We start from the raw sequence: 14,536 nt of genomic DNA on the forward strand, positions 1-14,536 counted from the left end.
CTCCTATCTGTCAGCATTCAATTACAGGAATGGATTAATTCAGTTCATTCTTCTGTGCTGAAGAAATATTTGTAGGCAGAAGTTTGTGCCGGTAAGCCTGCTCTCACTTTGCTGGAGGAAAACTCTAACTTCCTAGGGGATGCTTCACTGTGACTTTCAGACGATTTTAGGCTTCTTTAAGAAATGTTATACACAAATAAATTAGTCTGAGCAGTACAGGGATGCCTTGCATTTATTATGTTTTCTACTTCAAAATCTAAATTTATGTTTGAAAAGATCTGTAAGTTTTCTTCCTTGTCACATACACCGTATGGGCGCACGCACGCACACACACAGAGAAATAAAAGCAAGATGGCTTCTCATGCTGCATCTTGGCAAAAAAGACACTGGAAAGACTGATGCCTGGTAAATGTCATGTAAAATGACACATGTAATGATTATGCCTGCTTTCTAGAAATAATGTGAACCTTCCATTTAACAATCCATTTACTTAATCACACTTATACACATACATTCTCTCCCTTTTGCCCCTTTCCCCTTTACATTAAGAGAGGTAATTGTATAGAAGACATTGCTTGTCTGTTCCATCAGTTTATACCAAGCCAAGATTAGTTTAGAGGAATAGCATTTTTACCTGGCCTGCTGGGAAGAGGAGGGAAAGCTCCTGGGTGATGTATGGGGATGAACTGGGAGTTGCTGGCCTGGTTTGGAGATTGAGTTACTGGTGTTTTTCTGACTTCAGACACTGGAGTCTTCCTCAACTCAGTCTGGGATTTTACCTAAAGGGATAAATCAGTAAAAGCAATAATTCTAAATATTTGACCTTGTTCATTTGTCCGTGACTTCTTAAGAATGTAATAATTAAAAAGTTAGTATAAGACATATCAATTCTTTCCAGGGATTTGTTTTACAGGAACAAAGAATGTGGCCAGCTCCACATTTGCAATTCTCAGAGCATTTTAGACTGATCATGTGCTATTTTCCTCTGGCTCACAAGGTGTAGAAAAGAGCTCAGACTGAAGATCATGTTTGGAATTTGGGCAAGCCATTATCTCCACACACTGGACTAGAGGAGGTAGCTAACCTGTCTTTGGCTTCATATTTTCTAGGTGGAACTCAAAGAGTTATAGCTTCAAAAGAAACCTAATAGAGGGGCTGGTTAAGAACTCCCAGCAGTTGGGCCAAGGATTCTGAATGCACATTGGAATATTAAAATACAAACATTGATTAAAAACATTATTTCAGATTTTTTAAGAAGTATTTTAATACTTATCCAGCTACTGGACTTATGACGCTAGATATCTCTATCTAGAAGCCCTGTTTCCAAACTACCACGGCTTTTGCAGGTACAAGAGTTTAAGATGTAGGTATTAATGAAATTAGAGCCTGGTCCTCATTTCTTTATATCAATGTCAGTTTCATTTTATTCAATTTCAGTTGCAACCTCAAAGTTACAGCAATTCATATACCATAGATGTGCTGGACTTTTTTTGCAGAAAAGATGAAGACGAAGAAAAGATGAAGATCTTAAAAATACATACATCCAAACTAGCTCACTTATTCCAGAAAAAAATGAATACATCAATAAACCTATGTACTGAAAAAAAAGCTGAAATTTAGAGAAAAAGAAAGCACAATAAATAATACCCATCGTGAGGTAACTTTATACTTTATTTAGAAGCAACAACTTATAAGGAAAAGCTCTTGAAAGAACTGTAGTTCAACAACAACAAAATGCATCCCTGAGCCAATTTGAACAATTGCAAAATAGCATGTTTAGAAAATTTATCAGGTACAATCTGCCTCCACTGAATTGTGTACTAATACAGAACTTTCTTAAACCTTATCAAGATCTTTGTCCTGAATTCATTTTATAAAATGCTAGAACGACCTGTATCCCAAATCATTTTCACTTAGAGCAGTTCCAAATTACCAGAAATTGGCAAACATTTGCTATAATATTATATTGAATGCTAGCAAATAGCTCTTACACTTTAAAATTAGAAAGCTTAATTTCAGAAAACATAATGGCATTATTAAGCTTATTTAAGCCATGTGATTAAATGATAGTGTCATGTAGTCATTAAGAGATGGCACTAGCATTGGAGAGTTTTGAGGTTCAAGTCCAGCCTGAAATTCAAAGTGTGACCTAGGGTGAGTCACTCACTCTTTCTCAGCCTACCTACATCACAGGGCTGTTGCTAACAGGGAGAGTGCTGTGTATGTTATCTTGAACTCTTGAATAAGAAGGCAGCCACAAATCAATTGAATGAATGACTGAATGACTGAATGAATGATGAATGACTGACTGACTGACTGAATGAATGAATGAAGTGACTGAGTCCCACTCTACTAAGTACAGAGTAAATTGGACATACACTAATTAGGAAGATGAGTCATAAGACTCCAAAGAAAGGTACCCGAGAAGAGAACAACTAATGGATGGACAGAGTAAAGGAAGGAAAGGAAAGGAAAGTAAGAAAATAGATATGCAATGAAAAAGAGAAACATAAGCCACTATTTCATTAGATCCTCTGGTAAGGAAAATTAAGGTATGGAAGAGGAATCGAAGTGAAGATATGGAAGCTTCAGCTGTCTCTCACAGCTGTTTCACTATGCCACATTATCCAAAAGCTTAAAAGCCGCTTCAGACAACTTTATAACATTGCAACTAAATTAGGCGGCAGCATGAAAACATTCAGAGGAATAATAACATATCGAGGCTCTTACCTGTACTGCTACATTCTGCTTCCCTGTTTCTTGACTCTTCTCCATGCCACATTTCTTAATGTCATTCTTCCTTTTGTTGTTGTCCTTCTTTCCATCATTTTTATTGGCTGTTATTCCTTTGTTATAATCTCGTCTTTCCCTTCCTACTTCCTTGGTCAGATAGTTTCGGCTTTGCTCTCTGTTTATTTCTCGTGGTTTAATGTTTTCTTTGAATGTCACCATTGGCTTATCTCCTGTATCAGCGCTGCTGCTGAGGTTTCGACTTGTAGAGAGCACAGACTTAAGTCCTGGGCTTCCATCTACAAACTGTGGCTCTGATGCTTCCTGCAGAACATGACTCTGTTTGGATTCACTATGTTCCTCCAGTAACAGTTCTGGGATCTCTGTCAAAAACATGAGTTTGCCAATCTCATTTTCACATTGGATCAACCTTTAACAAAAAAAAATAAAAACAATTAACTGTATGTTACCAATAAATTTTCAAGGATACTCAAAGTCACAAACCTTGAGTGGAAAAAATATATATAGTTTTTTTTTTAATATTAAGCCCGCAAAATTGAAAGCAAAGTAAAATAGACCTAGAAGGGATCAAAGGGAAAGCAACCTTTACTTGTGCAAATTGAGAATGGTTAACCTTGATGAGGCTTTAAAGCAGTCAGGGATTATCATCTGATCTCCTCTGACATTTAATAATGAAGGCTTTTTGAGAGCTATTTCTGTAACTTCTTTAGCTGGGTGGTAGCATTTGAGCTAAAAACTCACCTTGCTTCTTTCAAACCAGCAGCTGAAGTTCAATATAACTAAGGAAATCACACAACACTATCATTTGACTGGAACATGCTGCACAATGCTTCTGCTTATATTGCAGGCCATTACAACTGACAGTAAAGCCCCCTTTGCCATAATATCTCACTAAGAATGAAGAATACCACCATCCTTTAAGTGACGTTGACTAAAATCTGGGATTAACATTTGAGAATTTGATTACAGAGATAATGAGTAGTAAAATGCAAGTAATAACCATGCATTTACTAAAGCAATTGTTTTTCATTCTCCCTCTGCAAGGACTTCATTCCCCCCTCCCCCCAACTCCAGTAGATTAATCTAGGTAGGGAACGACTACCTGCAGCTTTCGATACTCAAGATCTCCAATCCAATTTCAAAAGGCCTATGCAAGGGATCAGCTCAGATCTCTAGAAAAATCTCTCTTTCTGCTATTTCGAAAAAAAAGAGCTTCAGAAAGTAAAAGGAAGAAAGGGGACAGAGAACGGGCAGTCATACTTATTCCTAGCTCTGGCCCCATGCATTGCATGCAACATAACTTTGACATGCTGAGGTAATTGAAACACTGCAGGAAAACATTTTTAATATAAAGAGATCCGGAGCAAACCCCACTATATTGCTTCATATGCTTTGAGCACACAAGATTCCTATTCAGTCTGCAGCAGTTCCTGTTTAAAGCTGTGAAGTGGTCTGGCTGGAAGCCTGAGTTATTACAAAACTGCAATCAAACTAGATCAGAGATCAGATTTACCAAAAGACAACTTATTTATTTCAATCTGTCTAACCAGTCTATTAGGGCTAAGCAGTGTTTCAAATTCAAGGGTGAAAAAGATGCTTTGACGTATAGGAGATGGAAACGTGGTGCCTGTCTGCAACTTCTTAAAGCAGCTTTTCCTTTTTCTAGGGTTCCAGGTGAAGCATTTATTTGCCCCCCCCCATGCTGAAACACTTTTCTACCACTGAATCTGAAGAGGTGTGTAGCCTTACAAATTATGTTGCTACAAGTAGCCTGCACTTAACATCCATTTGTCCTGCAATTGTTCAAAGTTATAACAGTGCTGAAAAAATGGAGTTGCAACTAGTTCTCAAATTACAACTGTGGTTATCTGCTTCTTTAAAAAAAAAAAAAGTGGGTGCATGTCCAAGCAAAAGGCTGGCAGTTTCTTTTAAAGTTATACAGACTTCCACTGCAAAGCTCAATTCACTGGGCTGTCACTGGGCTGCTGCTGATTCTTTCTTTCTTCTTTCTTTCTTTCTTTCTTTCTTTCTTTCTTTCTTTCTTTCTTTCTTTCTTTCTTTCTTTCTTTCTTTCTTTCTTTCTTTCTTTCTTTCTTTCTTTCTTTCTTTCTTTCTTTCCTTCCTTCCTTCCTTCTTCTTCTTCTTCTTCTTCTTCTTCTTCTTCTTCTTCTTCTTCTTCTTCTTCTTCTTCTTCTTCTTCTTCTTCTTCTCCTCCTCCTCTTCTCTCTCTCTCTCTCTCTCTCTCTCTCTCTCTCTCTCTCTCTCTCTCACACACACACACACACACACACAATTTATTCTCATGAATCTTGGAAGGATTAGATTACAATAAGAAAGAAAGTGGTCTGCTCATGTTTACCCAGCCAGATTCATGTCTGAAGGATTTTAAATGTGGGTTTCTCCCCAATGAACCACAATATATCATTCTTAAAGCAGTTATGTGTAGGATTTTAAGTCCTGTCGTTCTCAGATCGTGGTGGAAAAGAATTCTGGTCTGGCCAGAATGACCTTGCCTGTCCTGCACCAAATTGTGCCATGTTCCCCTGCAGACCAAGATAATCCTTTGTGTTGCAGATTGTCCTGAAGTAATCCTTTACCCATTGATCCTTTGCTCTAAGGATCACCCTGGCTGGAAGTGGTGTATGGCAAGGTGTAGCATGAAAGATTGGCTTAGTCAGCAGGGTAGCGGCACATATCCACCTTCCCATAGTACTTTCCTGCGTGGCCAGGATAGTGTTCCCAGTAGAAAAGAGGGAGCCAAAATAAAGGTTAATTGGGGGCAGCAGGTGCCAGGAAGCAGGGGCAGGCAAACAAGTGCTGCAGGTTATGCACACAGGAAAATGTGTGCCTTGCTGCATGCCCTTGCCACTGAGAATGAGCCTTCACACTGTGGATTGTCTCACTGATCCTTTTTTCTTGATCCTTCATACTAAAGATTGTCCCAGCCAGGAGGAGCATGCAGTCAGGACTATCCTAGCTGTCAGTGGTGCATGGTAGACGGAAGTCGCAGTGGGTAGTAGGTGGCCAAAAGGGCAGAGATGAGAGGGAGATAGGTGGATTGGGGGGGACGGGACTGAAATAGTTCCCTACCTTGGAAGGACCAAGGCTCAGGAATGGGAGGGACACTGCCAGGAACAGCTCGGATCAGATTGGGTCCTTATGTAATGACCAAGCAGGATTCATAGCCAAAGGAACTGCCAAAACTACTGTGGGGCAGTTATGAGACATTGCTTTGATTAGGAATGAAGTTGTTGGTCGTTATTATGGGAATTAGGGGCCAATTAAACCAGGACTGACTACCTTTTATATCAAACTAAAATATGGCTTTAAGTTCCTAACAAGCTCTCTAAGCCCTGAAAAAAGCCATACTTATTATGCACATTTTAAGTGTCTATCTACCATTCCCGTATTGCTGCCTTGTGTTAGTGTTAAATTAAATTATTAGTGTCCACAGTTATACCCTTGTTTTGAGTTTTAATATCTGTCATTATAAACATGAAACAACAAAACGGAGTGGCAAAGAGAACCATCATGGGTGAAAGGTATAGGATGATACTAGCAGTTATAGAAATACCTTGGCTGATTGTCAGCGATCCATTTTCCTGTGAAAATCAAGCGTTGTTGCCGTATACGGCGATGCTGCCCTTCTTTGTCTCCAGTAATTCCCTGATGGCCTTTAGAAAAATCCAAGTTCCTGATCGTTGACAAAAATAAAAATGGGATGTTCAGATTATGAATCAGGAATAAGAGGAGTACATGTTTGTCTAACATGTAGAGGTCTGATTAGTTATCTAAAGTTTCCCTTTAAATGAGAAAGCAATTACACAGAATTTGCAGGTGGCAGAGAAAGAAAGAGTCCCATTTTAAGGAAGTTTTACTATTCTGTTTCAGATAAATACTTGCACAATGTTTATGTATTTTGTATCAAGCTTTATTATTCTTGCTGCAATTGTCTTCAATTAATTTTCCACCTTAACTTTCAAATATAAAAGCAAATAATAGCAGAATCAATTTCAGAATAGAAAAGTACTGTGGATATGTTTACAGGCTCAGATCTGCTAAGCTTCCCCGCCCCCTGGATTTACCTAGGGAAATTAATTTATAGCAGTAACAGTTATCTTGTATAGTATTAGACCAAAAGATCTATTAGGTTAAAGAGCAGAAATCCTTTTCAGTGAAAAACAAGAATAGGTTATCCTTTTCCCCCCTCTCACACCACTTTCCCTAGAGGTTTCCAAAGATATTAAACTTTAAATACGCAAAAATTAAACTGAAATTTAAGGAAACCAGAATTGGAATTTTAATCCCAATGATTCTGTAATAATGTATTACACAAAATAATGAAGATGTACACAATTTTGTAGCGTAGCAATAACTACAAAGAGCTTAGAAAACAGTGGATATTAATGCTGTTTGAATAACACAGATGAGTATCATTTATCTATAATAATCACTCACCTGAATGAGGGTCTCAAAGCTAAGAATCCCTGCAGCTCAAACTCTTCTGGAAGAGGGGTGGCTGGTGAATGAAACAAAGGAATATGCACATCTTTATTCAAGTCTACTTCTCATTAGTAAGCAAGGATCTGATCCAATAAATATCAAGTACTTTTTAAGTTACAGGTAGTCCTCAATCTAAATTCATACATTCAGCGACCATGTGAAGTTACAACAGTACTGAATGGATTTATGACTTGTCCCTGAAGTTAGACATTGCAGTGCTCTCATGATCCAAATTTGGGCACTTGACATCTGCCTACACTTACGGCTGCAGCGATGTTTCCACTCTCCCTTTATTTATTTCCCCCTTATATGTGCCTTTTAGACACCTTGTACTCTGAGGTTCCTGTGGCCTTAATTGACTGCCAACTTCTTGCTCCCGGTCTGACCAAACATGCCTAGCATGGCCCTTGTGAGGCAATGATGACTATGTAAAACATTTTTCCCAGATTGCACACAGAAGATTCATCAAAAGACCTGGGCAAGATGGCCTCAGGAGGTTAGCAGCTGCCTTGCCAAGGCCAGGATGGCCACACCACATAGCAGCTAGATGAAGGTCAACTGGAATAGTTGACCATGTTGAGGGCAACCTAGGTCCTAGGAGTGCAGGGCAGTGAATGTGGCTGGGCTGTGGCAGATGGAGCTTCATGGGGTGACTAAGGTTTTGCCTTGCACTGCTGGATTTGCACCCTGCAACTGGGCTGAGGCTTCGTGTGGTGCTACTCAACTGCGGTGCCATGCTTTTAGGGCTTCCATGGACAGCTGGAGGACAGTTCCCAGGACAGTTCTGGCTTTGTGCCACACTGAGGCTGCACACTATGCTAGTGAGGCTTCCTGGGGATTTTTGATGAGCTTCAAGGGCTTCATACAGGGCAAGCAGTCCCAGAGTCATGAAGGGTTATTTGCCACCTCGCCAGCCAGGGTGCAACACTGGCAAAAGAGCAGAGATGGGACAGGTGATAGTAAGGAAGGGGGAATTGATGAGGAAACAGTCTCTCACTGCTCTGGGCTGGGAGGGACCAAGCCTGGAATGGCATAGCTTAGGGCAGGCCCTTGGCTAACAACTGGTGGAATTTGCTTAATGATGACAATGGGGAGTGCTCTTGCTAACCGAAGCAGTTATATCACCTTGACCTTTACACCTCAATAACTTATCACTAGATATTCCTGTCCTAATTGTGGTTATAGAATACAACTACAATTCGAACCGGAAATTCAGTCATAAGTTGGTGTGGTTCTAAGTCAAGGAACAGGGCCCATTTTTAAAAACATTTTTTGCAGCGATCATTAAATGAATCACCATAGCAGTTAAAGCAAATCATGAAATTGTTAAGCAAAACCATTCTTCCGAATGTTGCAAATTACAATCATGTGCCTGCAGGAGGCTACAGTCGGTCGTAAAGGCGACCAGTTGCCAAGAGCCAAACTGACATTATATGGTGCCTGTACAGCACCTATCCCAAGGCCATTTTAATTTTGAATGGAAATGGTAATAAATTGAAAACCACTTGTAGTTAGAATGTATTAAAATTTTAATCCAAAAGAGAACAGATGCAATTATTCCTGAAAGCAAAATTAATAAGGAAATTCATAATTAAGATTGCACAGAATATTCTTCAGCTTCAGTAACCATTCTGAGAAATTCTATATTTGTCACATCTCTGAATATTCCTATTATCATTTATTTTCATCTGCTGATTTTGACCTTTTTTTTTTTCCTTTTGTCTTATTTGGACCGCTTCTTGTGGTCTGCACTTACCAATCATTTGACTGATTGTTGCAATCTATATGATTTTTTACAAGTCATGATAGCATTGAAGGACAAATATAAAACTGTAAATGAATTGTATCATTAGTGACACCGCAGAGCAGTTAGGGCAAATAAAATGATGCAGGCTGACGGCATAGAATAGAATCTACATAATTTAATGGCTACTTGAAGGTACTTCTCAGAATCAATGAAGTCAATATGAACTAAATAGTTTTGATTCAACTTAAACGTATACACAAGTTCATCAGTGTCTTCCTACTACATTGTTCTTGACTTCACTCTGCTCTTATCTTCTTTGGACTATGTCATAAGGGAATGTTCTTACCATTAGGGCAGGAGAGGTCTTCTTCATGAGGCTGAAAACTGTTTAGAAGAGAAATCAGCCAAGGCCAAACACTGCAAAGCAAAAAGAGTTTTACTTACATAACACATTGCACTCTCACTATTGTCTCTTCCGTTACATACCTTGCCCTTACTGCATCAAATGCCCCATTTCTTATCAGATCTCTTCTGATATAATCTATAAAAACTATTTCTATCCAAGATCCTTTTCTGAAAATTCCAGTAATTATCTTGCTGTCTGTCAGTACAATTTTCAACTGGTATGTCTGCAGTATCATTTAAATAACACAGTCACACATTATCCTATGGGTTCAAATACACAGGCATTGCTTAATGCCACTGTAAAACGATGTCTTACAATCGTATTTTATTTCGATCCTGAAGTAACTACTTGGTTTTTCCTCTATACAACACAAATGGATGAAGAATTGGGAGGATGCCTATTTATCCCATTTTGGGAAATTTCTTAGTTGTTCCTTTCTGTAGACTCTTTTAAGTCAGTTTCTAAGGAATACTGATAGAAGCTCTGACTTTTTCACTATTGGGCACAATCACTCAGACCTAAAAAGCTCAGACCCACAGCTCTTGACTTCTTGTCTAATCCAAAACCTTCTCACAAATATTTGCTTCATCCTTGTGGGAACAGAGTGCTGTAGTATATTTATGATCTAGAGAGGTTTTTACTTTTCACATAATTTTCTCCATTAGCTTTAACTAATCTAACATGGCTAGGTTAGTTTTACATGGCTTTAGCTTCCATTTTCTCTCTTGCTTGGATTTAGCCAGTCTTGTGCATTTTTTTTCAAATGTGGATGCTGAAAGTCCCTACTCCATGTTAAGTGAAGAGAATGGAACAAAAAGGTAAAACTTCACAGTGGCTGTTCCATTCTGAAGAAGAATATGCCCCAAAGTATACAGAGTCCTCAACTCATTAGTTTCTAGAAGGCTATGAAGGGCATTTTATTCCAGCAAATGTTTGATAGATAAGGGCAATGCTGGGCCACCATTTTGACAGATTTTGCTGTTGGCTATATATTTGTTTTAAGTATATTCTTAATTGTTTACATGGGATTTTACATGGGATTTTGTTTAAAGTATGTGATTTAATGTCAGGTGTACCATGAAAGTAGGGAGTGCATAAATTGATGTATATATTTAAAAAGTTATTCAAAAACCATGTGTACATCTAGATTTTTAATGGCAAAGGATTATTCCAGGCTTAACAAAAAAGTGGCCATTTTTAAAGTCACACAAGAGTGTATTTGTGACTTATGCCCTAACTGTCAACCTTATTTCATTTTCCTCTTTAAGTCTGTCCAGAAAGGAGAAAGAATAACAGGGTAACTTGTTACCTGACAGGAAAATAAAAGAACATGCTCTAATGTCTTTTATTTTACCATTTACAATCAGACATGCACTATTAACACACACTGTTGATATCCTTCGATTCCAGATTTCCCAGATTTCCAGACTATATACATTCCTCTATTGTAAAACACTTGAACTATTGAGTTGAATTTATAATATAATAAGTATAATTAATATTATATCTATCATATTATAAATATAATATCTGTTAACAAGAACTCACATTAAGCAATCAGCTTCTAATTTAAAATCCTTTTTTATTCAAGCTGTAAGATCCAAATACCAGGGAGTTCAGAGCAGTGCAACTGAGTGACTGGTGAAAAACTCAGGGATTCAGTTAGACACAAGGAATGCCTTATGCAAATCTCTGTGCCTCTTGTTTTATCCAGCTGTTCTAAAAACAAAACCCCATGCATTTGAAGGTAACACTAAGTGGAAACACTGTCAAAAAGCTAAAAAGGCCCATGTGTACAATCTGGAGTAGGGGAAATGCTACTTTTCTTAAATTGAAAAGAAATACAACTGCTTCTAGTCTGAAGCAGACTCCCACAGAGTTGACAGCAATTACTGCCAACTTTCATAAGTAAGGTAGCAAAGAATCTTAAAATAGAAAGATTTTCTGACTCTTCTGGAAGGTAATTGAATTTTTATATCTGAAGATGCCTGTTTGCAAATTACACCTAAATTAGCACTGAAAGCAGTTTCAGTATCAAGAGGTTTGGGTACAGGAATTTCCTTCTGTGAACAGGAAAGTGATGAAGCAGATTAGGTATAAGATATCAAAGAACTGTTCTTGACCTTGAAATTAAAATAACCTTTTTATGGGTCAACAAGGAATTCACTCGTTTTACGTGAGGATAATGCAGCCGTCTAATAATAGGATAATGCAAACTTAAACATTTGTGAACTCATTTGAATTTTAATTATTTTTGCATAAATACGAGCTAAAACAAGATCAGTTCTCCACAGTTCTTCAAACTAGATACAGAACAGATAACAGATAACAGATAATCAGAGTTGGAAGGGACCTTGCAGGTCATCTAGTCCAACCCCCTGCCGCCCAAGCGGGAGACCCTAAACCATTTCTGACAAATGGCAGTCCAATCTCTTCTTTAAAGTCTCAAGTGATGGTGCTCCCTGTTAGGGTTTGAGGATTAACCCCTAGCAGAGTATTGCAGCAGTAGTCAAGCCAGGCAGCCAAAGGAGAGCGGAAGGGCCCCAGAGTATACACACACTGAACACAAACACTGTTTGTAGTTTAAATAGTTTTTAATCCAGTTAGAGTTTAAGCATTGTCATTCAGTCCATTAATTCATTCACAGTATTTCCATCCAGTAAGACTCACTAGTATAGTCCAAGTTAAGAGTCCTTGCAATATCTTTATCAGCCGATAAAGATATCTTCTCCTCCTCCGGTTTCACTCTCCAGAGAAACAAACGCTGGATATTCAGCAAACAGTAGCAAACAATAACAGTTCAGTCACAGGCACTCACAGTCAGTAATCACAGTTAGTCGCAGCAAGACACAGTAAGTCGCAGCAGCACTCAGTTACAGTAGCACACAGTTACAGCCAGTTCACAGTCAGAGACAGTTATCTTTCCAGCTTCTAATGCTTCCTTATATTGTAACTTCTAACAGCACCCTTAATCGGCTAATTGCCTGCTGCATTGTGCTTAAAGTGATAAGCACTTAAACCATGATATCTAAGTTTTATATATTTATTCACCCAAACCATATTTGGTATCAATGTTATACCTAACATACTCCCCTTTGGGTGAAATAAATATATAATACCTTACAATCTAATCCCATATTTTCACAACTCTCCTGGTGCTTACTGGCACCTTGGGCTTTAGTAAAATTATCAGCTAAATTGTCCTCCGACATACAGTACTCTAGCTGAATCATCTTACTTCTTACAGATTGTCTCACGTTTAGATATCTTAGATCTGTATGCTTGCTCCTTGTTTTTACTCCAATATTTGTGGCCATTTGAATTGCTGCCTGATTATCTTCATGAATAATTATAGGATAATCTACAGTTATACCTATATCAATTAACATTTGTTTATACATTATTAATTCTGTACATAACAAAGATAAACAGGAGAATTCTGCCTCCATAGTAGACAAACTTATATGCTGTTGTCTTATTGACTTCCAGCCTATTAATGTATTACCCAGCATTATGGCTGTTCCTGAAGTCGACTTTCTAGTGTCTCTTTCTGATGCAAAGCTAGCATCTGCATAAGCACTCAAAATTAAATCACCCTTTGGTTCTAAATACAATGAATAATTCATTGTCTTTTTAAGATATCTTAATATCCTCTTAGCTGCATTCCAGTGTCTTATACATGGTGCAGAATTGAATCTAGCCAACTGATTCACGCAGTACGATATATCTGGTCTAGACCAATTACTAATATAACTCAAACTACCAATTAAAGATTGATAAATCACCTTATCAAACTCAGGGCTTTGTACAACAGTGTTGCTAAACTCCTGACTCATTGGAGTCTTAGCCGGCTTACAAAGCTCCATCTTGTAATCTTTTAGCAATTTGCTTATCTTATCTTCCTGAGATATCTTAAAACCTTTCCGTGTTTTCTTTATATTCAAACCGAGATACTTCTTTATCTCCCCTAATTGCTTGATCTTTATTCTCTTTCCTAATGATGCTATTATTTTATTTGCTTCATCATTAGTTTCAGTTATCAATGCAATGTCATCTGTGAATAGTAATAATAATGATACTTTCCCATTTGTCTCCCTTTTAAACAGACATGGATCGGCTAAACCAGCTTTAAATCCTATATTGTTAAGTTCATTTACAATATACTGGTTCCATTCATAGCCTGATTGTTTAAGACCATAGAGGCTTTTCTTTAACAACCAACAATCATTATTATCCTTATTTTCACTTTTAATACCAACAGGTTTTTCATATAAATAGTATGTTTTAATGGGGCGTGCAAGTAAGCAGTTTCCACATCTAAATGGTTAACTATATAGTTTTTACTAGCTGCCCACACTAAAGCTGCCCTCAAGGTTGCTGCCTTAAGACTAGGTGCAAACACCTCATCATAGTCATTAGCATTCTGCCTAAAACCTTGGGCTACTAACCTTGCCTTATGGATTAAATTACCATCCTTATCTATTTTTACCTTAAATATCCATTTGCAGCCAATGGATTTCTTTCCTACAGGTAATTTGGCATTTTCATACACCTTCATATCACTTAATGAATTTAGTTCCTTATTCATTGCTGCATACCATTTTTCTTTTTCTTTAGTAGGATACTTTTTAATTTCTTCTACAGAATTAGGAACTTGATTAATCTGGCACACTGTGTTAGCCTGGTACCTATCAGGCGGTCTAGATACACGTGTTGTTCTTCTGGGAATTACAGGGCTTACAGGAGGACTTTGTTGAACTACTACCTGTTCATCTTCCTCATCCTGTTCAGCTATTGAATCTGTTTCTTCCTTTATGGGCACTATTTCATCCTGTATTTGTCTCTTTACTTTATTTTTAAAGTTACAGGGATAACTAATGGGATTTCTATAGGATTCAATAATTACATCTTTATTGGCATCCTGTTCTAATTTCTCCCATCCTTCATGTTCTAGAAATTGGGCACTAGCACTACATAACACTTTAGATGTGCCTTTCTCCCAAAATCTATATGCCCTATGGTTTGCCTGATATCTTCACAGCAAACATTACAACGCAAATATTTATCACAAGTTTTTAACCTTATTCCTTCAGATAACTCAACTGTACGTTTTAGCATTTTAAAATTTA

At 37.8% G+C, this 14,536-nt stretch overlaps 1 protein-coding gene across 2 annotated transcripts in view; it reads right to left on the minus strand.

Moving 5' to 3' along the window:
* SMG7 (SMG7 nonsense mediated mRNA decay factor) overlaps positions 1 to 14,536 on the minus strand; it is a 63,357-nt gene that overhangs the window by 17,493 nt on the left and 31,328 nt on the right. For both annotated transcript variants that reach the window (XM_087960856.1, XM_087960855.1), the window contains exons 11-15: positions 9,348 to 9,418; positions 7,210 to 7,270; positions 6,326 to 6,445; positions 2,731 to 3,160; positions 635 to 779 (exon numbers count right to left, since the gene is read on the minus strand). In XM_087960856.1, the coding sequence (XP_087816982.1) occupies positions 635 to 779; positions 2,731 to 3,160; positions 6,326 to 6,445; positions 7,210 to 7,270; positions 9,348 to 9,418 (827 nt within the window). The remainder of the gene's footprint in view (positions 1 to 634; positions 780 to 2,730; positions 3,161 to 6,325; positions 6,446 to 7,209; positions 7,271 to 9,347; positions 9,419 to 14,536) is intronic.

Source organism: Notechis scutatus, chromosome 3 (genome assembly GCF_049901735.1).
Source record: "Notechis scutatus isolate UNSWTSFEM ecotype Mainland chromosome 3, rNotScu1.2, whole genome shotgun sequence".
NCBI classification, from domain to species: domain Eukaryota; kingdom Metazoa; phylum Chordata; class Lepidosauria; order Squamata; family Elapidae; genus Notechis; species Notechis scutatus.